Source organism: Sceloporus occidentalis, unplaced genomic scaffold (assembly GCF_023333645.1).
Source record: "Sceloporus occidentalis isolate IW3139 unplaced genomic scaffold, rSceOcc1.0.p SCAF_428, whole genome shotgun sequence".
NCBI lineage: Eukaryota > Metazoa > Chordata > Lepidosauria > Squamata > Phrynosomatidae > Sceloporus > Sceloporus occidentalis.
In genome coordinates this window covers 257,091-284,872 of record NW_028317408.1, presented here as the reverse complement: position 1 = coordinate 284,872, position 27,782 = coordinate 257,091, and the positions used below count along the sequence as shown (strand labels likewise).

The window sequence follows — 27,782 nt, the reverse complement described above, 5'->3', positions numbered from 1 at the left end:
GGGTATGTTAGTAGGTGTGAGGCCGGGGGGTCCGGGGTATGTTAGTAGGTGTGAGGCCGGGGGGTCCGGGGTATGTTAGTAGGTGTGAGGCTGGGGGGTCCGGGGTATGTTAGTAGGTGTGAGGCTGGGGGGTCCGGGGAATGTTAGGTGTGAGGCTGGGGGGTCCGGGGTATGTTAGTAGGTGTGAGGCTGGGGGGTCCGGGGTATGTTAGTAGGTGTGAGGCCGGGGGGTCCGGGGAATGTTGGGTGTGAGGCAGGGGGGTCCGGGGAATGTTAGTAGGTGTGAGGCTGGGGGGTCCGGGGTATGTTAGTAGGTGTGAGGCCGGGGGGTCCGGGGTATGTTAGTAGGTGTGAGGCTGCGGGGTCCGGGGTATGTTAGTAGGTGTGAGGCTGGGGGGTCCGGGGTATGTTAGTTAAACAGGCTGTGCTCCGCGGGGGGTGGGGGGGAGCTGTGCTCCGCGGCAGGGGGGGGGGGCTGTGCTCCCTGGGGGGGCTGTGCTCCGCGGAGGCTGGGGGGTCCGGGGTATGTTAGTAGGTGTGAGGCTGGGGGGTCCGGGGTATGTTAGTACATGTCTGACGTGGCTCTTTGTTTAGGGGGCTGCTGCCCACCCTGATAGCGAAGAACAGCAGCAGAAGCTGCGCGAGGCGGCTGAGGGTCTTCGCATGGCGACCAACGCAGCGGCACAGAATGCCATCAAGAAGAAACTCATCCACAAGCTGGAGGTCAGAGAGACGGGGAGTGAGGGGGTTCAGGGGCAGATTACGGTTATATGGACCTCCTTTTGGAGGGGTGGTCAGGGGCAGATCAGTTTTATGGACCTCCTTTTGGAGGGGTGGTCAGGGGCAGATTACGGTTATATGAACCTCCTTTTAGGGGGAGGGGTCAGGGGCAGATTACCATGATATAGTGTGGGGGGCAGGTAAATGCTGGGAGGGGCGGGATTAGTGCCGTTCGGGATTAGTGCCGTTCACCTTTATGTTGGTTGATGCTGCAGAGGAGGTATGTGGCTGGGCGCAGAGTGTTTTCGGGGGGTATTTGGCCGTGACAGATGCCTCTTGACCCCACAGCAAGCTGCCAAACAAGCTGCAGCCTCCGCAACTCAGACAATCGCAGCCGCGCAGAATGCGGCCTCCAGCAACAAGAACCCCGCAGCACAGCAACAACTGGTGCAAAGCTGCAAGGTACGTGCCCGACGCGCTGCCGCCTGCCCCCTCTATCCGTCTCTTGCTCGCTAGCCCCCCTCTATCCGTCCACTCTTGCTCGCTTGCCCCCTCCAGGGCCGGCCCGACAGTGGAGCCAAGTGGGGCAACCCGCTCCAGGCGGCACTTTTGAAGGGGCGCCGAGTGGTTTTCGCTTACCAAGCTGTCAGTACCGGCTCGGCGCCCCTCTCTCTCTCCTCTGCGGCGAGTCTCCCTGTTCGGTCTCGGTGCCGGCTTATAATGCTGAGTGCCGGAAGATTTCCTCAAACAGGGAGACTCGCCGCAGGACTGCTGAAAGGTAAGTACAGGGGGGGGCGGAGGGAGAGGAAGGGTAGATAAGGGGGGGCGGCATTTTAAAATTCGCCCCAGGCGGCATTTTTGCCTTTGGGCCGGCCCTGGCCCCCTCTACCCGTCTCTTGCTCGCTTGCCCCCTCTACCCCCTCTTGTTTCTGGTGGAATTAATGCATCTTTTTCCTCCCCGTTCAGGTTGTTGCTGATCAGATCCCGATGCTGGTGCAGGGCGTCCGCGGCAGTCAGTCCCAAGCCGGAGAGTCCGAGCGCACAGCTGTCTCTGATTGGTGCGAGTCAGAACTTCCTGCAGGTGGGTGCCGTGGCTGCATGGCCCCGAGGCGTTTGGGTCCGCGTGTCTCGCCTGGGCCCGTGGTACACGATTTCACCCCATTGTGGTTTTTTTTTTTTTTCAATCTCTTCAGCCTGGTGGCAAGCTGGTCGCTGCTGGGAAGGCCGCCGTCCCGACAGTGTCCGACCCCGCGTCCGCCATGCAGTTGGGACAGTGCACCAAGAACCTGGCGGCTGCGCTGGCTGAACTTCGCACCGCCGCGCAGAAGGTAACAGTCAGCGAAAGCCGTTCCACGCGCGTGATGTAACGCTACGCATTTGGGAAACACGGGGGGGGGGGGGGCAGTGAAGGGGCATTAAAGAGCCAGCAGTGGGTGAGGCTGTGGCAATTACATGCGTGGATCATTTGGCTCTCTGCAGGCACAAGAGGCTTGTGGTCCTCTGGAAATAGACTCTGCCCTGAACCTCGTGAGAGCGCTGGAGCAAGACCTGCAGGAGGCGAAAGCCGCAGCGCGAGAGGGCAAACTCAAACCGCTTCCCGGAGAGACAGTAAGTCATAACCTGCCCATCGAGGGGCACATCGCTCAAATGTCGTCGTAATATGACCCCTTCTTACCTCCCTGCCCAGTTTCTCAGCCTACTGTGCCTTGACTTCCTCCTCTCTTCCTTTCCCGGGGGGTGGCCGCGTGGTTTACACAGGGGGGAGTTGTTAAGGTGCTGTTACCTCTCACTCAGATGGAAAAATGCGCCCAAGATTTGGGCAGCAGCACAAAGGCGGTCAGTTCGTCCATCGCCCAGCTACTCGGGGAAATCGTCCACGGGAATGAGAATTACGCAGGGTGAGCGGCTCCCCTGACCCGGCTCTCCTCCCAACTCCCCCCTGCACCGGCTCCTCCCAACTCCCCCTGCGCCCCGCTACCTGGTTCCTTCCAATTCCCCCCCCTCCAGCTCCTTTCCAATTCCCCCCCCTCCAGCTCCTTTCCAATTCCCCCCCCTCCAGCTCCTTTCCAATTCCCCCCCTCCAGCTCCTTTCCAACTCCCCCCCCTCCAGCTCCTTTCCAACTCCCCCCCTCCAGCTCCTTTCCAACTCTCCCCCCTCCAGCTCCTTTCCAACTCTCCCCCCTCCAGCTCCTTTCCAACTCTCCCCCCCTCCAGCTCCTTTCCAACTCTCCCAGCTCCTTTCCAACACCCCCCCCTCCCAGCTCCTTTCCAACACCCCCCCTCCCAGCTCCTTTCCAACTCCCCCCCCTCCCAGCTCCTTCCAACTCCCCCCCCTCCCAGCTCCTTTCCAACTCCCCCCCCTCCAGCTCCTTTCCAACACCCCCCCCAGCTCCTTTCCAACTCCCCCCCCCTCCCAGCTCCTTTCCAACTCCCCCCCCCTCCCAGCTCCTTTCCAACTCCCCCCCCTCCCAGCTCCTTTCCAACTCCCCCCCCTCCCAGCTCCTTTCCAACTCCCCCCCCTCCCAGCTCCTTTCCAACTCCCCCCCCCTCCCAGCTCCTTTCCAACTCCCCCCCCCTCCCAGCTCCTTTCCAACTCCCCCCCCCTCCCAGCTCCTTTCCAACTCCCCCCCCCTCCCAGCTCCTTTCCAACTCCCCCCCTCCCAGCTCCTTTCCAACTCCCCCCCCTCCCAGCTCCTTTCCAACTCCCCCCCCCTCCCAGCTCCTTTCCAACTCCCCCCCCCTCCCAGCTCCTTTCCAACTCCCACCCCCCTTCCCAGCTCCTTTCCAACTCCCCCCCTTCCCAGCTCCTTTCCAACTCCCCCCCTTCCCAGCTCCTTTCCAACTCCCCCCCTTCCCAGCTCCTTTCCAACTCCCCCCCTTCCCAGCTCCTTTCCAACTCCCCCCCCCTCCCAGATCCTTTCCAACTCCCCCCCCTCCCGGCTCCTTTCCAACTCCCCCCCCCTCCCGGCTCCTTTCCAACTCCCCCCCCCCCGGCTCCTTTCCAACTCCCCCCCCTCCCGGCTCCTTTCCAACTCCCCCCCGATTCCCCCTGCACCCGGCTCCTTCCGACTCCCCCCGATTCCCCCCTGCACCCGGCTCCTCCCGACTCCCCCCCCTGCACCCGCTCCTCCCAGCTCCTCCCAACCCCTCCCAGCACACACTTGGCGGCTGCTGTAAAGGGTGCTTTACATGGATGCTCTGATCTTAAGCTCTTTTTATGGCCCCCCTTTGCCCCCGTTATCTGCCCCAGGTCGTGCGGCTCGGGATGTTGCCCAGGCTCTGCGATCGTTGGCCCAGGCCAGCCGAGGAGTGGCTGCCAACGCCGAAGACCCTGCCGGTGCAGAACGCGATGTTGGAGTGTGCCGGGGATGTGATGGACAAGGCAGGGAACCTCATCGAAGAAGCCAAAAAGACTGTGGGCAAGCCGGCGGATGCTGAGGGCCAGCAGAGACTGGCTCAGGTGAGTCCATGCTGCCGGGGGTCGCCAAGTACACCTTGGGCGGGTGATTCGTTCGGATTGTGAAGTTTTTTACCGGATCCCACCGTTCTGTGACTAAAGCGTTATGTTTTATGACGTCTCCAGAACCTAGTGATGTCTTTCAGTGACCAACATTCCCCCCTCCAAATGTTATGTGGTGTCTGCTTTGTTTAACATGCTGAACTCTAGACTGTCCTCTCTCGCAGGTCGCTAAAGCCGTCTCTCAGGCCCTGAACCGCTGCGTGAACTGCCCTGCCGGGGCAGAGGGACGTGGACGCCGCCATAAAGAGCATCGGGGAGGCAAGCAAGGCCCTCCTGGCACAATCAGTAAGCACAATGTAGCCCTCACCAGCCACACGTTCCCTCCACTCCGCCACTCAGCCCACTCTGATGCCACTCAATGTACCGTACGCCCTCCCTGCCACGTTCCCACCTCTCAACCTTACTCTGATGCCACTAAGTGTAGTGCACGCCCTCCCCTGCCACGTTCTCTCCTCCCCACCACTCAGTCCTCCTCTCTGATGCCACTCAGTGTACTGCACAGCCCTCCCTGCCACGTTCCCTCCACCCCACTGTCCAGCCCCTCGCTGATGCCACACAATGTACCACACCGTCCCCTCCCCTGCACGTTCCCTCCACCCCACCACTCAGCCCCCCCTCTCTGATGCCACTCAGTGTACTGCATGCCCTCCCGCTGCCACATTCCCTCACCCCACTGCCCAGCCCCTCTATGATGCCCGCAGCCGTTATTCCGCTGAGTAATATCCCGTACCACCTTATTCAGTTCCCTCCAAGCTCAAAGAACTTCCAGGAAGCTCAAAGTCAGCTAAACCAAGCTGCGGCCGGCCTCAGCCAATCGGCAAATGAGCTGGTCCAGGCCTCCAGGGGCACCCCGCAGGATCTGGCAAAGGCTTCTGGAAATACGGACAGGACTTTAACGACTTCCTCCATGCTGGAGTGGAAATGGCCGGCCAGTCGCAGGTAATTCCTTCGCTCCATCCCTCGTTGTTGGAATGAATGAATGCTGCTGTGTTGGAATGGGGGGGGGGTCATTCTGTCGTGACGAGGAAACTTACCTTGGCGCTCTTTTTTCCCCCCCAGAATAAGGAGGATCAGGCGCAGGTGGTCTCCAATCTGAAGGGCATTTCACTGTCCTCCAGCAAGCTCTTATTGGCAGCTAAAGGCTCTCTCGACCCCGACCCGGCTGCCCCCAACCTAAAGAGCCAGCTGGCGGCGCGGCCAGGTGAGACCCCGCATTGCCATGTGTACGGAGCAGCTTGGTTACCGGACCACCCTCGTGGCAGCTCCAGCTGTGGTGCGGGCCGGGCTTTAGTAGCCTGGCGCTGACCGCCTGCAGGGTGCTCATCGTGTAGAGTGACCCACGTGCGCCCTTGGAATGGTTTCATCCGGCCGCCGCCTCCCGCAGTTGTATTAATGCAGATGTTTAGATGGTATGGCCCACGCTGAGCTCTCTGCCGTCCGCTCTGTTTGCAGGGCTGTTACTGACAGCATCAATCAGCTGATCACTGTGTGCACCCAGCAGGCCCCGGGACAGAAGGAGTGCGACAACGCCTTACGCGAATTGGAGGTACGTTTCACGCGCCGTCTCTCGCGGGGCCGCTACCGAGTGGCGTTATCAGTCCCGTGAGTCCAGTGTCGGTGGACGAGGAGGGTGCTGGGATCAGGGAGGTGGTGTATACATTGCGCTGGGTAGGGGTGGAGATGTTGCCTTTGCTGCGTGTGGATCGTCTCTGTCTTTTCCCCACCAGACCGTCCGGGAATTGCTCCAGAATCCCACGGAGCCCGTGAACGACCAGTCCTATTTCCACTGCTTGGACAGCGTGATGGAAAACTCCAAGGTGAGAGGCCGGGGTCATGCCAGGTGTCCGCGGTGCCTTCGGGGGGTTTCATGTCCTTGGTATGTTATGGGGGTCACAGTCATGACACGTATGTTGTTTTACACAACATCAGCCTATCACGTATACGTCACACGTGGTTTCACTGTGTGTCGCGGGTCTAGTGCTGCCCGCCGGGGAGGGGGGTATAACTCGGTAACACTGTAGCTGCGTGGCACATGTATTTTAGGAGATGAAAGCTAGAGTGGCCCCTGGTGTGACCGGCCAACATGGTGCTGGGAGGAGACCCTTGTCATTCAGATACATGCACACACTAGATTGCAAGCTCCTACGAACACAGAATCTGCGGCAGATAAGAGCTGCTGGGATTTGTTCCTCGTTGGGTTTCTCTGCCCACATCCTTTCTTTGCTCGTCGCAGGTCCTCGGAGAGTCCATGGCGGGCATCTCTCAGAACGCCAAGACCAGTAACCTGCCGGAGTTCGGGGAGTCGGTGAGCGCGGCGTCCAAGGCGCTGTGCGGTTTGACGGAGGCGGCGGCTCAGGTAGGAAGCCGGTCCATTGGTCTCTCAGCTCTCGTGTTTTGATGTAGTTGACCAGTCTCCATCTTGTAGGCCGCGTACCTGGTGGGGGTCTCTGACCCGAACAGCCGCGCCGGCCAGCAGGGCCTCGTCGACCCCACGCAGTTTGCTAGAGCCAACCAAGCCATCCAGATGGCCTGTCAGAACCTTGGAGACCCGGCCTGCACCCAGTCACAGGTGAGATGGATAGAGAGAGAGATGGATGGATAGAGAGAGAGATGGATGGATGGATAGAGAGAGATGGATGGATGGATAGAGAGAGAGATGGATGGATGGATAGAGAGAGATGGATGGATGGATGGATGGATAGAGAGAGATGGATGGATAGAGAGAGATGGATGGAGAGAGAGAGATGGATGGATGGATAGAGAGATGGATGGATGGATAGAGAGAGATGGATGGATGGATAGAAAGAGAGATGGACGGATAGAGAGAGATGGATAGATAGAGAGAGAGATGGATAGAGAGAGAGGGATGGATGGATGGATAGAGAGAGAGAGATGGATGGATAGAGAGAGAGGGAGGGATGGATAGAGAGAGATGGATGGATAGAGAGAGAGATGGATGGATAGAGAGATGGATGGATGGATAGAGAGATGGATGGATGGATAGAGAGATGGATGGATGGAGAGAGATGGATGGATGGACAGAGAGATGGATGGATAGAGAGAGATGGATGGATGGAGAGAGAGATGGATAGAGAGAGATGGATGGATAGAGAGAGAGGGAGGGATGGATAGAGAGAGAGGGAGGGATGGATGGAGAGAGAGAGAGAGGGATGGATGGATGGAGAGAGAGAGAGATGGATGGATGGATAGAGAGGGATGGATGGATGGATAGTCTTCTAACCTCTCTCTCTCTTCTAACCTCTCTCTCTCTCTCCCAATCTCTCTCTCTCTCTTCTAACCTCTCTCTCTCTCTCTTCCAATCTCTCTCTCTCTCTTCCAATCTCTCTCTTTCTCCTCTAATGGCAGGTTTTGTCTGCGGCGACCATCGTGGCGAAGCACACGTCTGCTCTGTGCAACGCCTGCCGCCTGGCCTCCACTCACACGTCAAACCCTGTTGCCAAGAGGCAGTTCGTCCAATCGGCCAAGGAAGTGGCAAATAGCACGGCCAATCTGGTGAAGACGATTAAGGTGAGACCCTGAAACGTGTCAGCGGGTGTTGTTACTATGACAACCTGACCCACCCAGAATTTCCTCCATTCTGTGGCCCTCAGAGCTCCCGACCCCAAGTCACAGAGCTGTTCTGGTTCCCAAGTGGTTCTAATAACGGCCCCTGGGGGAACCATGACTTAGCTGCCAAGACCCGGAGACCGGGGTAAAACCGGGGAGGTGCGCCCGTGAGGCCAGTTGTACCCAGTTTGGAAAAAGTCTCTGCCCGAAACGGAGACTCCGCGTGCCGGAGCCGCTTCGCTTTCATGATCAATTTCCTCCAGGATTCGTTTTGTGACTCCTCGTGAAATGCCGGCCGTCAGCCTGTCTTCCGGATCCGTCCGCCGGGTCTAATTTTTTCCATCGGGATCCGAGGCGCCGTTATTTGCCGTCGGTTGACAAGCGTTTTCTCTTGTTAGGCTCTCGATGGGGCGTTTAACGATCAGAATCGGGTGAAATGCCAGCAGGCCACGGTGCCGCTCATCCAAGCCGTGGAGAACCTCACCGCGTTTGCTTCCAACCCTGAATTTGCCAGCGTCCCGGCCCAGATCTCCCCAGAGGTCAGTAGGTCATCTCACGCTAAGCCCGTGTCTGTGGCCCATCCCGGTTATTCCCCGGGAGCTGCAGCTTCACCCGCTTTTCTCCATTTCTCAGGGGCTCCGAGCGATGGAGCCGATCATCTCGTCAGCCAAGGTCATGCTAGAAAGCTCCTCTGGCCTCATTCAGACGGCGCGTTCTCTGGCGGCCAACCCCAAGGATCCTCCGCAGTGGTCCGTGCTGGCCGGCCATTCCCGCACCGTGTCCGACTCCATTAAAAAGCTCATCACCAATATGAGGTAATACCCTGCGCCGGTGCTATCGGGGCAACAACAGGTGGTTTCGGTAAATACATCGAGAACAAGGCCAAAGACCTAGTGCTTAATATGAACGTGTTCCAGACCACAAATGGCTGTATGAGCTCTGTGGCCCCTGGACCCAGCCGCGGGCCGGACTTGTACCGTGAAACTGCTCAGGGTGGCATTTTATGATGTATCCTACCCCAGCCATCAGGGGGTGCAGTTAGCAGACTGCCCCTTTAATACCCCAGCTGGCGGTTGTCACATAGCTCCGTGTCACCTCTCTAGGGACAAGGCCCCCGGGCAGAGGGAGTGCGACCAGGCCATCGAGCTCCTCAATCAAGCAGTGAGAGAGCTGGACCAAGCCTCGTTAAAAGCCATCAGCCAGCAGCTTGCCCCCCGAGAGGGCATCTCGCAGGAGGTAAGGGTGTAGGGCCACGTGGAGGTCACTGCTCACTAAGTGTGGCCCCTCTCTTCATATTTCTTTTATTCCCAGGCCTTGCACACTCAGATGCAAACATCCGTACAAGAGATCAGCAATCTGATAGAGCCGGTGGCGGCGGCAGCCAAAGCGGATTCCTCCCAGCTCGGGCACAAGGTAATGCGAGGGGGCGCAGGGTGCTGAGCAACTGCCCCGGTGTACTGCGAGGGGGCGCAGAGCCTCTGCCCCGGTGTAATGCGAGGGGGCGCAGTGTGCTGATCAACTACCCCGGTGTAATGCAAGGGGGCGCAGGGTGCTGAGCAACTGCCCCGGTGTAATGCGAGGGGGCGCAGGGTGCTGAGCAACTGCCCCGGTGTAATGCGAGGGGGCGCAGAGCAAGTTCCCCGGTGTAATGCGAGGGGGCGCAGGGTGCTGATCAACTACCCCGGTGTAATGCGAGGGGGCGCAGGGTGCTGAGCAACTGCCCCGGTGTAATGCGAGGGGGCGCAGGATGCTGAGCAACTGCCCTGGTGTACTGCGAGGGGGCGCAGGGTGCTGAGCAACTGCCCCGGTGTACTGCGAGGGGGCGCAGAGCCTCTGCCCCGGTGTACTGCGAGGGGGCGCAGAGCCTCTGCCCCGGTGTAATGCGAGGGCGCGCATGATGCTCTTTGCTTTGTATTTTTCCCGCGTTTAACCCCGACCCTTCTGGTCCTCCCCAGGTGTCACAGATGGCTCAGTACTTCGAGCCCCTCATTCATGCTGCCGTAGGAGCCGCTTCGAAAACAATCAACCACCAACAGCAGATGAACCTTCTGGACCAAAGCAAAACCCTGGCCGAGTCCGCTCTGCAGATGCTCTACACGGCCAAGGAAGCCGGCGGCAACCCCAAGGTAATCGCGTTCGCGCTCAGGATCATCCGTGTAGTATTATGGCTCCGTGTAGTATTATGGTTCCGTGTAGTATTATGGTTCCGTGTAGTATTATGGTTCCGTGTAGTATTATGGCTCCGTGTAGTATTATGGTTCCGTGTAGCATTATGGTTCCGTGTAGTATTATGGCTCCGTGTAGTATTATGGCTCCGTGTAGTATTATGGGTCCGTGTAGTATTATGGCTCCGTGTAGTATTAGGGTTCCGTGTAGTATTAGGGTTCCGTGTAGTATTAGGGTTCCGTGTAGTATTAGGGTTCCGTGTAGTATTATGGCTCCGTGAAGTATTATGGCTCCGTGAAGTATTAGGGCTCCGTGTAGTATTATGGGTCCGTGTAGTATTAAGATTCAGTGTAGTATTATGGCTCCATGTAGCATTATGGCTCCGTGTAGTATTATGGCTCCGTGTAGTATTATGGCTCCGTGTAGTATTATGGGTCCGTGTAGTATTATGGGTCCGTGTAGTATTATGGCTCCGTGTAGTATTAGGGTTCCGTGTAGTATTAGGGTTCCGTGTAGTATTAGGGTTCCGTGTAGTATTAGGGTTCCGTGTAGTATTATGGCTCCGTGAAGTATTAGGGCTCCGTGTAGTATTATGGGTCCGTGTAGTATTATGGGTCCGTGTAGTATTAAGATTCAGTGTAGCATTATGGCTCCGTGTAGTATTATGGTTCCGTGTAGCATTATGGTTCCGTGTAGTATTATGGCTCCGTGTAGTATTATGGGTCCGTGTAGTATTATGGCTCCGTGTAGTATTAGGGTTCCGTGTAGTATTATGGCTCCGTGAAGTATTAGGGCTCCGTGTAGTATTATGGGTCCGTGTAGTATTATGGGTCCGTGTAGTATTAAGATTCAGTGTAGTATTATGGCTCCATGTAGTATTATGGCTCCGCGTAGTATTATGGCTCCGCGTAGCATTATGGCTCCGCGTAGCATTATGGCTCCGTGTAGTATTATGGCTCCGTGTATTACTGTAGTATTGTTATTTGGATTATTTAGGCGTGTTGGGGTGTTTAACGTCTCTTGCTAGCGTGCCCCCTTTTTCTGTGGGCTATAACGCAAGGTTGCCGGGCTTTGTGCCGCAGGTTGCCGCGCACACGCAGGAAGCCTTGGATGAAGCGGCACAAATGATGCACGAGGCCGTGGAGGATCTCACCGGGACCCTGAGCGAGGCGGCGAGCGCGGCGGGAGCCGTCGGCGGGATGGTGGACTCCATCACACAAGCCATCAATAAGGTGCGTCCTCCGCCGATCTCTAAAGGATCTCTGAATCTCGGAAGGACCCCGGATTCACGATCTCTTTCCCGCAGCTGGATGAAGAACCCGCGAGAGAACCCGAGGGATCCTTCGTAGATTACCAGACGACGATGGTGAAGACGGCGAAGGCTATCGCCGTGACCGTGCAAGAAATGGTGGGTGCCGGTGACTTTCACGCAACAGACGGCACATCCCGGCGCGTAACACGCGTGTCCGACCCCTTACAGCCCTGACGTGTTACTTTGATATCGCGCATGCCCTTCACTGTGGGTCTCATGGGTCTTCTTGCTATAATCGTGCCCCTCCAGTCGCCTAACCTTTAACCCCGTATGTTCACCGGTCGATGTAACAATGGTTGGCTTCCTGTTGCCCCGTTACCCCCCCCCCACTGCTAGCTGAAGTTCTTCATCTCTTCCAGGTGACGAAATCCACCACAAACCCCGATGAGTTGGGCATCTTGGCAAACCAGCTGACCAATGACTACAGGCAACTAGCGCACGACGCCAAGCCGGCATCCGTGACTGCCGAGAACGAGGAGGTGTGTGTGTGTGTGCGCGATCTGCCCGGTGATCGCGTGTGTGTGTGTGCGATCTGCCCGGTGATCGCGTGTGTGCGTGCGCGATCTGCCCAGTGATCGCGTGTGTGTTGGTGGTGTCTCCGTGTTCACCCCTCGGGTCTCTCTTCTCCAGATCGGCTCCCACATTAAGCAGCGGGTCCAGGAGTTGGGTCATGGCTGCTCCCTGCTTGTCACGAAGGCTGGCGCTCTGCAATGCAGCCCCAACGACGGCTACACCAAGAAAGAGCTGATTGAAAGCGCGCGGCGCGTGTCCGAGAAGGTGAGGCCCCTGCTTACAGATCGCTTCCCGCGTTTCACGCGCACCGCGGAGCTTGGTGACATTTGGAGCGGGTCCAACGCTCTAAGAGACAGCCTTTAGAGTGTTGTCTTCGGTGTCCCACTGAATGTGACGCTCTCTGACCCTCTCCTTCAGGTGTCTCACGTCCTGGCCGCGCTCCAGGCCGGTAATCGCGGTACGCAGGCCTGCATCACCGCAGCGAGCGCCGTCTCCGGCATCATCGCCGACCTGGACACCACCATCATGTTCGCGACGGCCGGGACCCTGAACCGAGAGAATGCGGAGACTTTCGCCGATCACCGGTACCGGACTCGGGGGAGGGGAGAAGGTTACACGTGTTTTCTGTGTGTAGATTACATGTCCTAAACACGTAAATGATATGGCGTTATAAGGGTGCCAGATCCAGGGCAGTATTATCCATGTTCTGTTGCAGTGGGGGTAGTTTTGGGGATTTGGGGCAGTAACATCTATTTTCTTTTGCAGGGAGGGTATCCTGAAGACCGCGAAGGCTCTTGTTGAAGACACCAAGGTCTTGGTTCAGAACGCCACCTCCAGTCAGGAGAAGCTGGCGCAGGCGGCTCAGTCCTCTGTGACGACCATCACGCGTCTCGCCGAAACGGTCAAACTGGGGGCAGCCAGCCTGGGGGCAGAAGACCCCGAGACCCAGGTGACAAATGCTATGAAGGGGCAACCCCCCCAGTCTGACCAGAAAGCGAGGTCTTGGGGGGCTACGGGGGTTGGCTCCTCGTTGATCAGGTGTGCCCCCAGTGCCAGTTCGTCCTCAGGCGGCTCGGGGCTTGGGCCGTTGTTGTGTCCGTCGTTTAGTTATTGGGGACTTTGGGAAGGACGAGACTTTTGGGCTTTCTTAGTAACGTTGGGTTGTTTGGATTCTTGGCAGGTCGTCCTGATTAATGCGGTGAAAGACGTGGCCAAGGCACTGGGGGATCTAATCAGCGCCACCAAAGCGGCTGCCGGCAAGTCTAGCGATGACCCCACCGTCTATCAGCTGAAGAACTCCGCCAAGGTATGGGAGGCCGAGACAGAGCTCTGCGTGTCCGAGACGCGTCTCTAGAGAATATTACTGGCTGTCACGCGTCTAAAGCGGGGGCCGCAGAAAACACGCGGGGCGAGCGAGGCCTGCTTTCTGCCGATGACGGATGCTATTGTGCTTCTAGGTGATGGTGACCAACGTGACTTCGCTCCTGAAGACTGTGAAAGCCGTGGAAGATGAGGCCACAAAGGGCACCCGGGCCCTGGAAGCCACCATAGAGCACATTCGCCAGGAGCTGGCGGTGAGAGGCTTTAATGAGACCGCGAGCGGAGTATCTGTGTGCATGCGCGGAGTATCTGTGTGCATGCGCTGCCGCGTCCACGCGTTTTGATCCATGCCTCCCCACCTACAGGTCTTTTCATCCCCGGAGCCTCCGCCCAAGGTGTCCTCTCCCGAAGAATTTATTCGCATGACCAAAGGAATTACCATGGCAACCGCCAAAGCCGTCGCCGCTGGAAACTCGTGCCGACAGGAGGATGTGATCGCTACGGCCAACCTGAGCCGCCGCGCCATCGCGGACATGCTGCATTCCTGCAAGGTTAGCGGATGATGGAGAGCCCAGGGGGCAGCAGCTGCGCATCTGCCCTGCCTGGGGTATAAAGTAACATTAGCGACGTTTCTCCCCTTCAGGAGGCCGGTTATCACCCGGACGTCAGCCCCGACGTGCGGATCCGGGCCACGCGTTACGGGAAGGAGTGTGCCAACGGCTACCTGCAGCTGCTGGAGCACGTGCTAGTGGTGAGTGCGGCCTCCGAGGGTCTCGTCCGTCCGGTTCTGTCCAACTGTCTAACGGCTTGTGGATTTCAGTCAGGTCCGAGTGGCCTTTAATCGCTCCCTCCGTCTTGCTCGGCCCCGGCGCTCTCGTGCGCGTCTCGTGGCTCTGTCTATATGTCTGACACGCACGCTGTATCTCTGCTCATTTCTCTTTTCTCTGTTTCACTCTTTTGGTAAAGCCGGTGAGTTTATCTGAGAGTGCGGGACGGGCCGAGCGCGCGGTGTGTGTCTGTAAGTCTCGCTACCGGACAGATAGTCACGCATAGAGACAGGCCGGAGAGTCCGTTAAGAGCCAGCGAGAGATTATTGAAGGGCAACAGACAGCTGGAGGAGTGGAAGTATAGGAGAGACGACACCGGCACAGACGGTCAGGGGGCCAGCTTTGGGCAGAGCGAGAGACGGACGGGGGGCCAGCGTTGGGCAGACAGGGGGGCCAGCGTTGGGCAGACAGGGGGGCCAGCGTTGGGCAGACAGGGGGGCCAGCGTTGGGCAGACAGGGGCCAGCTGACGTTGCACTCCATGCATTGGTTTGTTGGAGGTTTGCATGTTGTTTTGTTGGAAACATAGGAATGTTTTTGAGCACCATGGCCATGAGCCGGCGTGGGGCTGCGTGTCGTTGTGGGAGCCGGCGTGGGGCTGCGTGTCCTCGTGGGAGCCGGCGTGTCCTCGTGGGAGCCGGCATGTCCTCGTGGGAGCCGGCGTGCCGCTGCGTGTCCTTGTGGGAGCCGGCATGTCCTCGTGGGAGCCGGCATGTCCTCGTGGGAGCCGGCGTGCCGCTGCGTGTCCTCGTGGGAGCCGGCGTGCCGCTGCGTGTCCTCGTGGGAGCCGGCGTGCCGCTGCGTGTCCTCGTGGGAGCCGGCGTGCCGCTGCGTGTCCTCGTGGGAGCCGGCGTGCCGCTGCGTGTCCTCGTGGGAGCCGGCGTGCCGCTGCGTGTCCTCGTGGGAGCCGGCGTGCCGCTGCGTGTCCTCGTGGGAGCCGGCGTGCCGCTGCGTGTCCTCGTGGGAGCCGGCGTGCCGCTGCATGTTAAGGTATAAACAGGTGCACTGCTTCGCACCGTGGTGTGTTAAGACTCTGGTGCTTTATGCTGTGTTACACGGCGCATGCAGCGCATCACAGGGTCTCACTCCTGACATCACTGTTACACGGCGCATGCTGCATATCACGGGGTCTCTCACATGCTGCGCATCACAGGCCGCTGGCAGGTTGCTTGATAATAAACACGCCGTCGTTCACGTACTTCGGTGCTGGTGGCCCCTGGCCCCCGGCCCCGGCCCCTTGGTTATAATGGTGTCGATGATCCTGCAGGTCCTTCAGAAGCCGAGCTCAGATCTGAAGCAGCAGCTGGCCGGATACTCCAAGCAAGTGGCCGGATCCGTGACCGAGCTGATCCAGGCTGCCGAGGCCATGAAAGGTACCGGACTGTGGGCTGAGGGGGTCTGCGGACTGCAGCGGCCCCCCTATACCCCCCCCGTCTCCCCTCCCTGCCTGCCTCTGTTTTACCCTCCTTTGCCCCGTATAAGCTCTCTCTGTGGCCCTCCAGGTACTGAATGGGTGGACCCCGAGGACCCCACGGTCATTGCGGAGAACGAGCTGCTGGGAGCCGCGGCGGCCATCGAGGCAGCGGCCAAGAAACTGGAGCAGCTGAAGCCGCGCGCCAAGCCCAAGGTGAGAGGATTTTCGCCCCGCCGCCGAATTAGCCCTTAAAGTGTCAGCTGCGTGGTCTAGCACCCAAATTGCCCAAACCCAAAGGGGTAATCTCTGCGTGGCATGCGGTGTTTGGCCGTTCGCTGCTGGTTTCTGCAGAAGTCTGGGAGCGCAGTGAGTGTCATTCCTTTATCACATGAGGAGTTCCAGTCCCGGGACGGGGGGGGGGGTAATTGAAAGTCTCCCCCTGGTGGGGCAGTTTCCCTGCGCTCCTGCGGACTTTTCCCTGTGCTTTGAATTTCCTCCCGCAGGCAGCCGACGAGAGCCTGAACTTCGAGGAGCAAATCCTGGAGGCCGCCAAGTCCATAGCTGCTGCCACCAGCGCCCTGGTGAAGGCCGCGTCAGCCGCGCAGAGAGAGCTGGTGGCCCAAGGCAAGGTGAGAGCCCGTCGGAGGAAGCCTTTACCACTCCTCCTCTCCTTCCACCGGTGCCCCGTGTCCTCTCCTCCTCCTCCTCGCCACCGGTGCCCCGTGTCCTCTCCTCCTCCTCACCACCGGTGCCCCGTGTCCTCTCCTCCTCCTCACCACCGGTGCCCCGTGTCCTCTCCTCCTCCTCACCACCGTTGCCCCGTGTCCTCTCCTCCTCCTCACCACCGTTGCCCCGTGTCCTCTCCTCCTCCGATGCCCCGTGTCCTCTCCTCCTCCTCCTCACCACCGGTGCCCCGTGTCCTCTCCTCCTCCTCACCACCGGTGCCCCGTGTCCTCTCCTCCTCCTCGCCACCGGTGCCCCGTGTCCTCTCCTCCTCCTCACCACCGTTGCCCCGTGTCCTCGCCTCCTCCTCACCACCGTTGCCCCGTGTCCTCTCCTCCTCCGATGCCCCGTGTCCGCTCCTCCTCCTCCTCACCACCAGTGCCCCGTGTCCTCTCCTCCTCACCACCGTTGCCCAGTGTCCTCTCCTCCTCACCACCGTTGCCCAGTGTCCTCTCCTCCTCCGATGCCCCGTGTCTGCTCCTCCTCCTCACCACCGGTGCCCCGTGTCCTCTCCCCCTCCTCACCTTTGTCCTTCATTGCTACTTGTTATTGATTTTGTCGTCTCTCCTGCTCAGGTCGGTGCCATTCCAGCCAACGCTGTAGATGATGGGCAGTGGTCTCAAGGACTGATATCAGCAGTGAGTACTCCAGCCGACACGCGCATGCCTTGTCTCGTGTTTATTATCTGCTGTCTACTTCTCCTCTGTGCTCTTAATCCCATGATTCTTCTGCCTCTCTAGCCCTCTCTCATGCCCTCTCTCCACCCTCTCCTGCCCCCAGTGGATTGCCCTCCTCCCCATTAACAGCGGTGATTCCAATGACGTCTCGCTGCTTTTTCTTTCAGGCTCGCATGGTGGCCGCCGCCACAAGTAATCTCTGCGAAGCCGCAAACTCCGCCGTCCAGGGCCACGCCAGCGAGGAGAAACTCATCTCCTCGGCCAAGCAGGTGGCGGCTTCTACGGCCCAACTCTTGGTGGCCTGCAAAGTCAAAGCAGATCACGACTCGGAAGCCATGAAGCGGCTGCAGGTGAGAGCGCGGGGGATGCCGTGTATTCGGTATGCCGTGTGTTCGCTGCGTTTCGTGGCAGGACTGAAGCGTGTATTTCTATCCACTCAGGTCGCGGGAAATGCTGTGAAGAGAGCGTCAGACAACCTGGTGAAGGCTGCTCAGAAAGCGGCCGCGTTCCAGGACCATGACGAGACCGTGGTGGTGAAGGAGAAGATGGTGGGAGGAATCGCTCAGGTGAGACGGGATTCCCTGACCCGAGGCTTTTGCGTCTTGGTGCTGCTGATTTAACCAATCATGGGGGGTGCTGCTGATTTAACCAACCATGGGGGGTGCTGCGGATTTAACCAATCATGGGGGGTGCTGCTGATTTAACCAATCATGGGGGGTGCTGCTGATTTAACCAATCATGGGGGGTTCTGCAGATTGTGAGCCTCTGCGGTTCTAGTCTGCATAAATATTTCTCTGTAATGAACGGACCCAGAAGCTGCCGTCTAGTCGCCCGTTTCTCCTGCTGTAACAACTCGAACCTTAATCAGTCGTTGGTCTTGTCTTAGATTCAGGAGCCGTATGTCTATCCCATGCATGTTCAATACCCTCACTGTATTACCCTCTACCACCTCTGTTGGGAGACTGTTCCATTTATCTACCACCCTCTCAGTAAAGTAAAACTTCCTCCCATTCCATCGAAGCCTGCGTCGTGGCTCGGTGATAGATCATGGCGTCTCCCTTTGCGCCTGTCCTTACGGTAAATGTTCTGTGTCTGCAGATCATCGCGGCTCAGGAGGAGATGCTGAGGAAGGAGCGGGAGCTGGAAGAAGCGCGGAAGAAGCTGGCCATTATCCGGCAGCAGCAGTACAAGTTCCTGCCGTCAGAACTGCGAGAGGACTCCCAGAACTAAGCGTGTCTCTAGCGGGATGCAGCGGACACTCGCGGTTTCACGGCTTCCCGTATTCCTCTGCCGGGGCTTTTCACTGACCGCGGCTCCGGACACCATTCCAGCCGGATCGGTTCTAACAGTTTGCTCGGTGCTGCTTCTGGTGCCTTACTGCCCTCCGCTACCTCTGTAGCCTTATTAACCTCATGCTGCTTTCCTTCCTGCCCCACACAGCAGTGTTACCTTTTGCCCCTAGGATATGCTGCCCCCGCGTGTCCCGTCGCTTGCACTCATGCCTCCAAGTGCCTGATTTCGTGCAACACACAAGCAGCTGTTGCCCTCAGGCTCTGCCGCTTCTATTAACTGTACAAATCCCGACGGCCCTTTTACATTTCTCAAGAAAATAATCTATTTTTATGTCTCAGTATTTGGGATTTTATAAGCTGCCGGTTCAGGGCCACGAGAGGCTCCTCCTCGGCCGTTCACAAAGTGTTATCTCCAATAAATATCTTCACGTCTAACGTCTGCCTCGCTGCTCCTTCCCGAAATACATTATACGTTATAGAGGGGCCGACTCGCTGAATTATTTTTAGATAATATATATGTATATATATAATATGAGCAATATACAGGTATATAACAGGTTATAAAGACGTGATTAGTTATTATGGGCCGGAGAGTATATAATATGAGGAATATACAGGGATATAACGGGTTATAAGGACGGGATTAGTTATACGGCCGGAGAGTATATAATATATAATATGAGGAATATACAGGATATAACGGGTTATAAGGACGGGATTAGTTATACGGGCCGGAGAGTATATAATATATAATATGAGGAATATACAGGATATAACGGGTTATAAGGACGGGATTAGTTATACGGCCGGAGAGTATATAATATATAATATGAGGAATATACAGGATATAACGGGTTATAAGGACGGGATTAGTTATACGGGCCGGAGAGTATATAGTATATAATATGAGGAATATACAGGGATATAACGGGTTATAAGGACGGGATTAGTTATACGGGCCGGAGAGTATATAATATATAATATGAGGAATATACAGGGATATAACGGGTTATAAGGACGGGATTAGTTATACGGCCGGAGAGTATATAATATATAATATGAGGAATATACAGGCATATAACGGGTTATAAGGACGGGATTAGTTATACGGCCGGTGAGTATATAATATAAGGAATATACAGGGATATAACGGGTTATAAGGACGGGATTAGTTATACGGCCGGAGAGTATATAGTATATAATATGAGGAATATACAGGGATATAACGGGTTATAAGGATGGGATTAGTTATACGGCCGGAGAGTATATAGTATATAATATGAGGAATATACAGGGATATAACGGGTTATAAGGACGGGATTAGTTATACGGCCGGAGAGTATATAGTATATAATATGAGGAATATACTGGGCTATAACGAGTTATAAGGACATGATTAGTTATATGGCCGGAGAGTATATAATATGAGGAATATACAGGATATACTGGGCTATAAGTACGGGATTACTTATACGACCGGAGAGTATATAATATGAGGAATATACAGGATATACTGGGCTATAAGGACAGGATTAGTTATATGGCCGATGTATATAATATGAGGAATATACAGGGATATAACGGGTTATAAAGTCGGGATTAGTTATACGGCTGGAGAGTATATAATATATGCGGAATATGCAGGGATATATGCAGAGTATATAATATATAATATGAGGAATATATAGGGATATAAGGGCGGGATTAGTTATACGGCCGCAGAGTATATAATATATGATATGAGGAATATACAGGGTTATAAGGACGGGTATAGTTATACGGCCGGAGAGTATATAATATATAATATGAGGAATATACAGGATATAACGGGTTATAAGGACGGGATTAGTTATACGGCCGGAGAGTATATAATATAGGGAATATACAGGGATATAACGGGTTATAAGGATGGGATTAGTTATACGGCCGGAGAGTATATAATATATAATATGAGGAATATACAGGATATAACTGGTTATAAGGATGGGATTAGTTATACGGCTGGAGAGTATATAATATATAATATGAGGAATATACAGGATATAACTGGTTATAAGGATGGGATTAGTTATACGGCTGGAGAGTATATAATATATAATATGAAGAATATACAGTGATATAACGGGTTATAAGGACGGGATTAGTTATACGGCCGGAGAGTATATAACATATAATATGAGGAATATACAGGATATAACTGGTTATAAGGATGGGATTAGTTATACGGCCGGAGAGTATATAATATATAATATGAGGAATATACAGGATATAACTGGTTATAAGGACGGGATTAGTTATACGGCCGGATAGTATATAATGTATAATATGAGCAATATACAGGGATATAACGGGTTATAAGGACAGGATTAGTTATACGGCCGGAGAGTATATAATAGGAATATACAGGGATATAACGGGTTATAAGGACGGGATTAGTTATACGGCCAGAGAGTATATAATATATAATATCAGGGATATATCTGGTTATAAGGACGGGATTAGTTATATGGGGGAGAGTATATAATATATAATATGAGGAATATGCAGGGATATAACGGGTTATAAAGACGGGATTAGTTATACGGCCGGAGAGTATATGATATATAATATGTGGAATGTACAGAGATATAATGGGTTATAAGGACAGGATTATTTATACGGCCAGAGAGTATATAATATATAATATGTGGAATGTACAGAGATATAATGGGTTATAAGGACGGGATTAGTTATATGGGCCCGAGAATATAGAATATGAGGAATATACAGGGTATACAGGGATATAACGATGATTAGTATATATCTCTTGATGCTGCTGAGAAATCATGTGGCGTGAGAGTCAGCATCGCTCTGTCCTCTTTCTTTTTGTAATGTCTTGCGAGTGCTGAGATCCCACAAACCTTTACCACTGGAAAGAAAACATCCTTTTTGGGGTCAATAGTGTCAGAGAAGCCTCTTGCAGTCGTTTAAAGAAGGGAGCCATCAGGCTATTGAACATCCGCCCGGGGCAAGACAAAGCCTTAAGATATCTCGCTGAGGTTAGTTTCATCCTACCATGGAGCGATATGGCAGCTGCTCTCCCAGTCACTGGGGCGTCAAGAGGTTCCTCTGGAATCATTTTGTAAAGTTAAGGCTGGGATTACAGCTTCCGATGTGCGGACAGAAGGAAATACAGGAGAGACCCGGCCCTGAGATCCGAGTGCCAGATTCTTCTGGGCCAATTATTGGTATTATTAGTATTATTGTTATTATTTATTCTGGAGCATTTGAGGGTCACTGAAGCCTCATCTCTATGAACTTTCTGCGCCTATCCGACACTCAGAGGCTAACCTGTTGTTCCATAATCGAGACATGGCGTCTACATCCTCGGGACTTCCTACTGTACAAAGGGGGTCAAATTTTAGAAGCTTTACATTCCTGTCACCATTGCATCCGCCCCTGGCTGACCCCACTCAGCACAAGCACTTTTGAGTCAAGGCTCCACTCCCCAAGAATTTCACGACGGCTCAAGGCATCTGCAGTTGTATTTAAAATCTATCCAATGTTGATCCGTCATCAGGTGTAACCGATGAGGATTTACCCTTCAACAAATATGTCTGCTCTTATCTCCAAATCCTCTTCTCCCCAAATCCTCTTCTCTCCTTCCTGATTGCCCTTCCAGAACGTACCCTCTCTCCCCACTCCCGCTGGGACTCCGTCAGACTCTTCTCTACTTCTGTCTTTAAACACTCAAACTCTCCCCGTTCATAGAAGTTTACAATCCATCATCCTAAACCCTCAGCCAACACCCTGAAGAAACCATCGCTTCTCTAGTTCTTCAGCTTCAGTGTCCATTCTGTCTGCTCCCGGCAGATAGAGGAGGATCTGACTCCCGGTGTAACCGCGAGAGAATATGGCAGCGATACCTTCTGCGCTCGATGCTTGGTGTGACGCTCCGACAGACCAAGGAAGAACAGCCACGCTTTATGTGGCGCCCCTGGTGGTTTGGAGATTTCTAAAAGACGGGACGTTCTGGGGCAAAAACATGCATATATGGGCGGAAAATGCCCCATTGGTGGCAGAAGGGAGGCATTAAGTAGCCCATATATCATTCGGCCCTGGATAGCCAGGAAAACAAAACTACTGTTTCACAAATGTCTTAAATCTTATTAAAACCTGTGGATAACGTAAGTTCCGCAGTCTAGGTGCTCGGCCATTGATAAATGCGTTGGGTGCTTTATCCAGAGCGTCTAAATAGACGTCGCAAAAGCTGCTGGTGAGTAGCTGAAGCGGAAGTAATGACTTTGGGTAACCCCAGATTTGCCCTGATGGTGAAATGAACTGGATCCCACCGCTGACACCAGTTTGTAGCAGAACGTCAGCTTTCAGAAACACAGCAGGGTTTGCGGGGGGGGGGGGGGGGGGCAGTGAATTGTTTACGATTATTGATTATCCTGAGATGTTGGAAATTGTAGCCAAATCTGAAATGTCCTGGAATTTCTCTGAACTATGTAAAGAAACCCGTTCACATTTTTTATATCCTGGTGATATCTGGTAGACACAAGAAGTAACAATTGTGCTCCGAGATGTCCTGGCGTGTACCCTGCAGCTTCTATGCCGGTATTCTGGGCAAAAACTCTGCAGAAGCCTCTCCACGGTGCAGAATATCCAGCAGAAAGTGACAGAATTTGGTGTCATAATCACATGTTCTCCGCGGCGGCGACCTCCAGTATTCCATATGAAAGAATTACACAAAATACCATTTCTTGACGATCTTGGTCAGACTTAAACCTGCTAACCGTGCAAAGAGCCCCCTGACAGGTAAAATAACATGAAGGCGATCCTGTCGCCCAGTTACATAGAGAGATCCTACAATGGTCGACCAGAGCTCGGATTTCTATGTCCAAAGCTCAATCCCCCCTCCCCCAGGGCCAGTGCAAATCATTCAAACAGGTCCGGTCCCACTCACACCGCAAGTTAGCAGGGCTCAGCGCCACAGAATCTGCCAGCAATATATAAATAAATGTCATGTCGTGTACATAAACACGTGGGGGGGGTAGGGGCCGGATGCTCCTATGGGTTACTTGCCCCTGATTGCCCCTGTCACTGAGAGACCAGAAAAGGGTGCATAGTGCGAGATTGTGGTAGGTGATCCTCAGAGTTCCTGGAGAGCCCAAGTTTCGGAGGACAGTTTACTCTTGTATTTGAGACCCCCGCTGTGTCTGTCTCAATAAGTCTGTCTCTGTTAAGCGCACATAACAGAGACGAGGTGGCGGCGGCGGCGGCGGCGGCAGCGGCTCGCACTCTCGGCTATAACTTTAACCCATGGGTGTTTGGTTCTGGGACGTCTTACAATAGATCATGATGATTACATACTGGGATCTGTGACTAATTGAGTGGGAGGACCCCCCCCATTCCTTCTGGATGATCTCATAACCCCCCCCATTCCTTCTCAATGATCTCATAACCCCCCCCCCCCCCGCAGCCTCCGTGGATAAATACTTGAGACGTTCACTCCATGTAAGTCCATGCGCTTTGTCGGCAGGGAGTGGGAGAAGATATTTATTACAAGGAAAGTAAGATGAGGTATTGGAGTGGGGGGGGGGGGCATCTATCCACCCCCTCCAAATATTTACACATATACTGCTCGAAGTTACGAGGATTTCCAGACATAAAGATGAGAGGAGCTGCCGGCGGAAGGACATTTATCTACCCTTGGTGAATTCCTGTCCCATTTAACTCTGGGTCTGCAGGGGCTGTATTTAGTAAGAAGCACAGCTCACCGGGCTCTGCACTCCCCACTACAAGCATGAAGAACTCGGGGCGTCCACCCCCCCAATTCTGTCCATCAAATCTGCAGGGAAATTTAAACGGTAAAAATAACTGTGAATATTCAGAGGAACGTCTCAGGGTTCGGTACGTCTGTCTCGGCAGTGGGGCGGCCATTCCTGGGGCAACAAGTCAAATGGCGAGTGATTTAAGTACATTAGAAGAATGGGGGCGAGCGCGGCAGCGGCAGTTTAATGTTGATAAATGTAGAATAATGCACTTGGGACATAAAAATCCCAACACAAAGTATATTATTGGGGGTCCAGGTTTTTTTTATTTCTGACGACTTAAAGGTAACTCAAGGGCTGCCCCTACCCCCCATTTACCTATTGTGTAATACACCCCAAAGCCCTCTAGATTGTAAGCTCCTGTGCGCCGGGCAATCCTCACCTGTATCTGTCAAATCGTTACGTTACATACTACTTGTTCTGTCCTGTCTACCCTTTGTACAACGCTGTGGAATCCGATGGCACTATATAAAACAATAAATAATAATAATTGGGCAATGCAACAAAGGGGTGGAAAAAGCAAGCAGGGTGCAGTGTGTATAGCGCGGGAAATAAGGCGATTAAAATAGGGAATTGTTTGCAGAATAAAATATTGAGGGATCTCAGCCTGTCTGTCTTGGAGGAGAGACGAGAGAGAGAGACAGAGAGAGGAGAGAGAGAGGCAGAGAGACGAGTGAGAGACAGGAGATTTAATAAAGGACAAGAGGGATGTGTAACTTGTTTATACATCATACATACTGCAGGGGGCAGCACTTTACCTGAGTGTCTCTGTGACATAGGAAATGCATACGTGTCCTGGAACTGAATGGCTGCCCTGTTTATAAAGAGGTTTCTATGATTTTAGTGATCTTTAACACAGAAGACCAGCTTTCATACTTTAATAGATGTAGGCTTATCCGGGGCAAAAAAAAGAATGGGTTAATCAGCGGAACGTTTAACTGGTTGTCATGGCATAGTTGCCAACTGAATCGTACCCCTAGAAATAAAGAGCCAGAAATAAAAGAAGAAGATGTAAAAAGCCAGGTTTCAGGGTCTAGCATTAAATGACCATTACCCGTTTCAAAACGCATCCTTCGAGTCAGCACAAACCGTGCCTTTCCAGTGTAGATTGGAGCCGAGGTAGTCGAATCGCCCCGTTTGCTGGAGGACGAATTTCCGTCATCTCAAGGAAAGGACGTAAAAGAGGGCGCGCGCGCGAAAGCTGCTGCGTGGGCTCGTCTGGGATTTGAACCCGGGACCTCTCGCACCCTAAGCGAGAATCATACCCCTACACCAACGAGCCAGACAGCTGGCAGCCGCTCCGGGCCCAGTGATCGGAAGAAGAGAAAGTTTAGCAGGGACGCTAAAGAGACGTCGAGCGACAAAGCCTCTCGCTCTCTGCAGCCAAGCACTGTCGAGAGAAACTTCCCATTGCAAAGCGACGGCACCCGAGTGGCATTTTCTCTGAGGCGGAGCAGAAAGGTAAGGGTCCTCCTAAAAGGAGGATGTGCTGAGCGCTCGGGCTCGTCCGGGATTTGAACCCGGGACCTCTCGCACCCAAAGCGAGAATCATACCCCTAGACCAACGAGCCAGACAGATAGCGAAAAGCCCGCGGCGTGAGCCAGAATGTACGAGAAGTTTAGCAGGGAAGCTAAAACGGATGTCAAGCGCAACCTCCCCGGCGGCAAGAAGGTGCCTGCAGCCGGGCACCATCAGGAGAAGCTTCCCGTTCAAACGCAATGGCTTCTTCCTTTATGGGAGTAGAAAAGGGATAGGCGGCACCATCTTAAAAGCAACTGCCCACAGCAATGCACAGCGCTGTCAAGCTCGGGTTTGTCTGGCATTTGAACCCGGGACCTCTCGCACCCTAAGTGACAATCATACCCCTAGACCAACGAGCCAGACTGTTAGCAATGGCTCCGGGCCCGGAGTTGGGATGAAGAGAGACTTTTGCACAGGCGCTAATTGGACGTCGAGTGCAGTCTTGCCGGAGGCGACGACGACGACAAAGCCACTGTCAGGGGAAACTTCTCATTGAGACAGCATTTTCATCGAGACGGAGCAGAAAAGGTATTTTGGTGGCCTCCTCCTAAGGAAGAGAGTGCTGACTGCCCGCGTTACGCAGACCACTCAGCCCAACTGGCAGCTCTCGGGCTTGTCCAGGATTTGAACCCGGGACCTCTCGCACCCAAGGCGGGAATAATACCCCTAGACCAACAGCGAGCTGGCCGCGGTGTGAGCCCGAATGAGTGGAAAGTTTTGCAGGGAAGCTAAGACGGGCGTCCAGCGGCACGCCGGCGTCTACAACGTTCCCGTCCCAAGGCAACCGCTTCTTCTTTAATGCGGAATTACAGTGGGATTGGTGAGAACTTCTTAAAATAGACGCCTCGCAGAGAAAAGCTACGGCGCCAGGCGGCGCTGTTCAGCTTGGGCTCGTCCGGTTTGAACCCAGGACCTCTCGCACCCGAAGCGAGAATCATACCCCTAGACCAACGAGCCAGAAACCTATGCGCCCCCTGCCGCCGGACGTGTGGAACTCCTCGAGGATGGATTGTCACCGCAAGCATTCGCTGATGAAACTGCGCAACGATAAAAAAATAAAATAAATAAATAAATGATAATAATACAAAAAACATAAAAGAAGAAGACGTAAAAAGCCAGGTTTCAGGGTCTAGCATTAAATGACCATTACCCGTTTCAAAACGTATCCTTCGAGTCAGCACAAACCGTGCCTTTCCAGTGTAGATTGGAGCGGAGGTAGTTGAATCGCCCCGTTTGCTGGAAGACGAATTTCCGTCATCTCAAGGAAAGGACGTAAAAGAGGGCGCGCGCGCGAAGGCTGCTGCGTGGGCTCGTCCGGGATTTGAACCCGGGACCTCTCCCACCCTAAGCGAGAATCATACCCCTAGACCAACAGGCCAGAGAGCAGACAGTGGCTCCGGGCCTGGAGTTCTGATGGAGAGAAATGTTATATGTGTGTCTGGGTATGTTAGTGTGTGTATGTGTGTGTCTGGGTATGTTAGTGTGTGTATGTGTGTGTCTGGGTATGTTAGTGTGTATATGTGTGTGTCTGGGTATGTTAGTGTGTGTGTCTGGGTATGTTAGTGTGTGTATGTGTGTGTCTGGGTATGTTATTGTGTGTATGTGTGTGTCTGGGTATGTTAGTGTGTGTCTGGGTATGTTAGTGTGTGTATGTGTGTGTCTGGGTATGTTAGTGTGTGTCTGGGTATGTTAGTGAGTGTATGTGTGTGTCTGGGTATGTTAGTGTGTGTATGTGTGTCTGGGTATGTTAGTAAGTGGGTAGGGGGTATGTTAGTGTGTGTATGTGTGTGTCTGGGTATGTTAGTGTGTGTATGTGTATGTGTGTGTCTGGGTATGTTAGTAAGTGGGTAGGGGGTATGTTAGTGTGTGTCTGGGTATGTTAGTGTGTGTATGTGTGTGTCTGGGTATGTTAGTGTGTGTATGTGTGTGTCTGGGTATGTTATTGTGTGTATGTGTGTGTCTGGGTATGTTAGTGTGTGTATGTATGTGTGTGTTAGTGTGAGTCTGGGTATGTTAGTGTGTGTATGTGTGTGTCTGGGTATGTTAGTGAGTGTATGTGTGTGTCTGGGTATGTTAGTGTGTGTGTCTGGGTATGTTAGTAAGTGGGTAGGGGGTATGTTAGTGTGTGTCTGGGTATGTTAGTGTGTGTATGTGTGTGTGTCTGGGTATGTTAGTGAGTGTATGTGTGTGTCTGGGTATGTTAGTGTGTGTATGTGTGTGTCTGGATATGTTAGTGTGTGTATGTGTGTGTGTCTGGGTATGTTAGTGTGTGTATGTGTGTGTCTGGGTATGTTAGTGTGTGTATGTGTGTGTCTGGGTACAGAGCCGGCCTTAGGTGTTCTGGCGCCCTGTGCGGACTACTCCTCTGGCGCCCCCCCCATCCCAAAAAAAGAAA

General features: G+C 54.1%; 1 protein-coding gene and 1 non-coding gene across 2 annotated transcripts in view; one reads left to right on the top strand and one right to left on the bottom strand.

Moving 5' to 3' along the window:
- LOC149272647 (talin-1-like) overlaps window positions 1-17,987 on the top strand; it is a 32,892-nt gene extending 14,905 nt beyond the window's left edge. Inside the window, 41 exon segments of the mRNA XM_089506878.1 lie at window positions 595-723; window positions 1,069-1,182; window positions 1,687-1,743; window positions 1,745-1,801; window positions 1,914-2,048; window positions 2,200-2,328; window positions 2,515-2,620; window positions 3,974-4,053; window positions 4,055-4,180; window positions 4,405-4,449; window positions 4,451-4,525; window positions 4,983-5,115; window positions 5,118-5,179; window positions 5,300-5,436; window positions 5,693-5,786; window positions 5,968-6,057; window positions 6,474-6,596; window positions 6,666-6,809; window positions 7,607-7,768; window positions 8,206-8,346; window positions 8,441-8,622; window positions 8,911-9,043; window positions 9,119-9,220; window positions 9,763-9,933; window positions 11,056-11,205; window positions 11,280-11,381; window positions 11,645-11,764; window positions 11,916-12,062; window positions 12,216-12,382; window positions 12,564-12,747; window positions 12,979-13,104; window positions 13,256-13,372; window positions 13,484-13,669; window positions 13,762-13,869; window positions 15,211-15,316; window positions 15,446-15,570; window positions 15,861-15,986; window positions 16,656-16,718; window positions 16,925-17,107; window positions 17,198-17,323; window positions 17,856-17,987. Coding sequence (XP_089363004.1) covers window positions 595-723; window positions 1,069-1,182; window positions 1,687-1,743; window positions 1,745-1,801; window positions 1,914-2,048; window positions 2,200-2,328; window positions 2,515-2,620; window positions 3,974-4,053; window positions 4,055-4,180; window positions 4,405-4,449; window positions 4,451-4,525; window positions 4,983-5,115; window positions 5,118-5,179; window positions 5,300-5,436; window positions 5,693-5,786; window positions 5,968-6,057; window positions 6,474-6,596; window positions 6,666-6,809; window positions 7,607-7,768; window positions 8,206-8,346; window positions 8,441-8,622; window positions 8,911-9,043; window positions 9,119-9,220; window positions 9,763-9,933; window positions 11,056-11,205; window positions 11,280-11,381; window positions 11,645-11,764; window positions 11,916-12,062; window positions 12,216-12,382; window positions 12,564-12,747; window positions 12,979-13,104; window positions 13,256-13,372; window positions 13,484-13,669; window positions 13,762-13,869; window positions 15,211-15,316; window positions 15,446-15,570; window positions 15,861-15,986; window positions 16,656-16,718; window positions 16,925-17,107; window positions 17,198-17,323; window positions 17,856-17,987 — 4,995 coding nt within the window.
- Window positions 17,988-25,364: 7,377 nt separating this feature from the next.
- Window positions 25,365-25,436, bottom strand: TRNAP-UGG (transfer RNA proline (anticodon UGG)). The gene has a single exon. It is a non-coding gene; the product is annotated as a tRNA-Pro (tRNA).
- Between the last annotated feature and the right edge of the window lie 2,346 nt (window positions 25,437-27,782).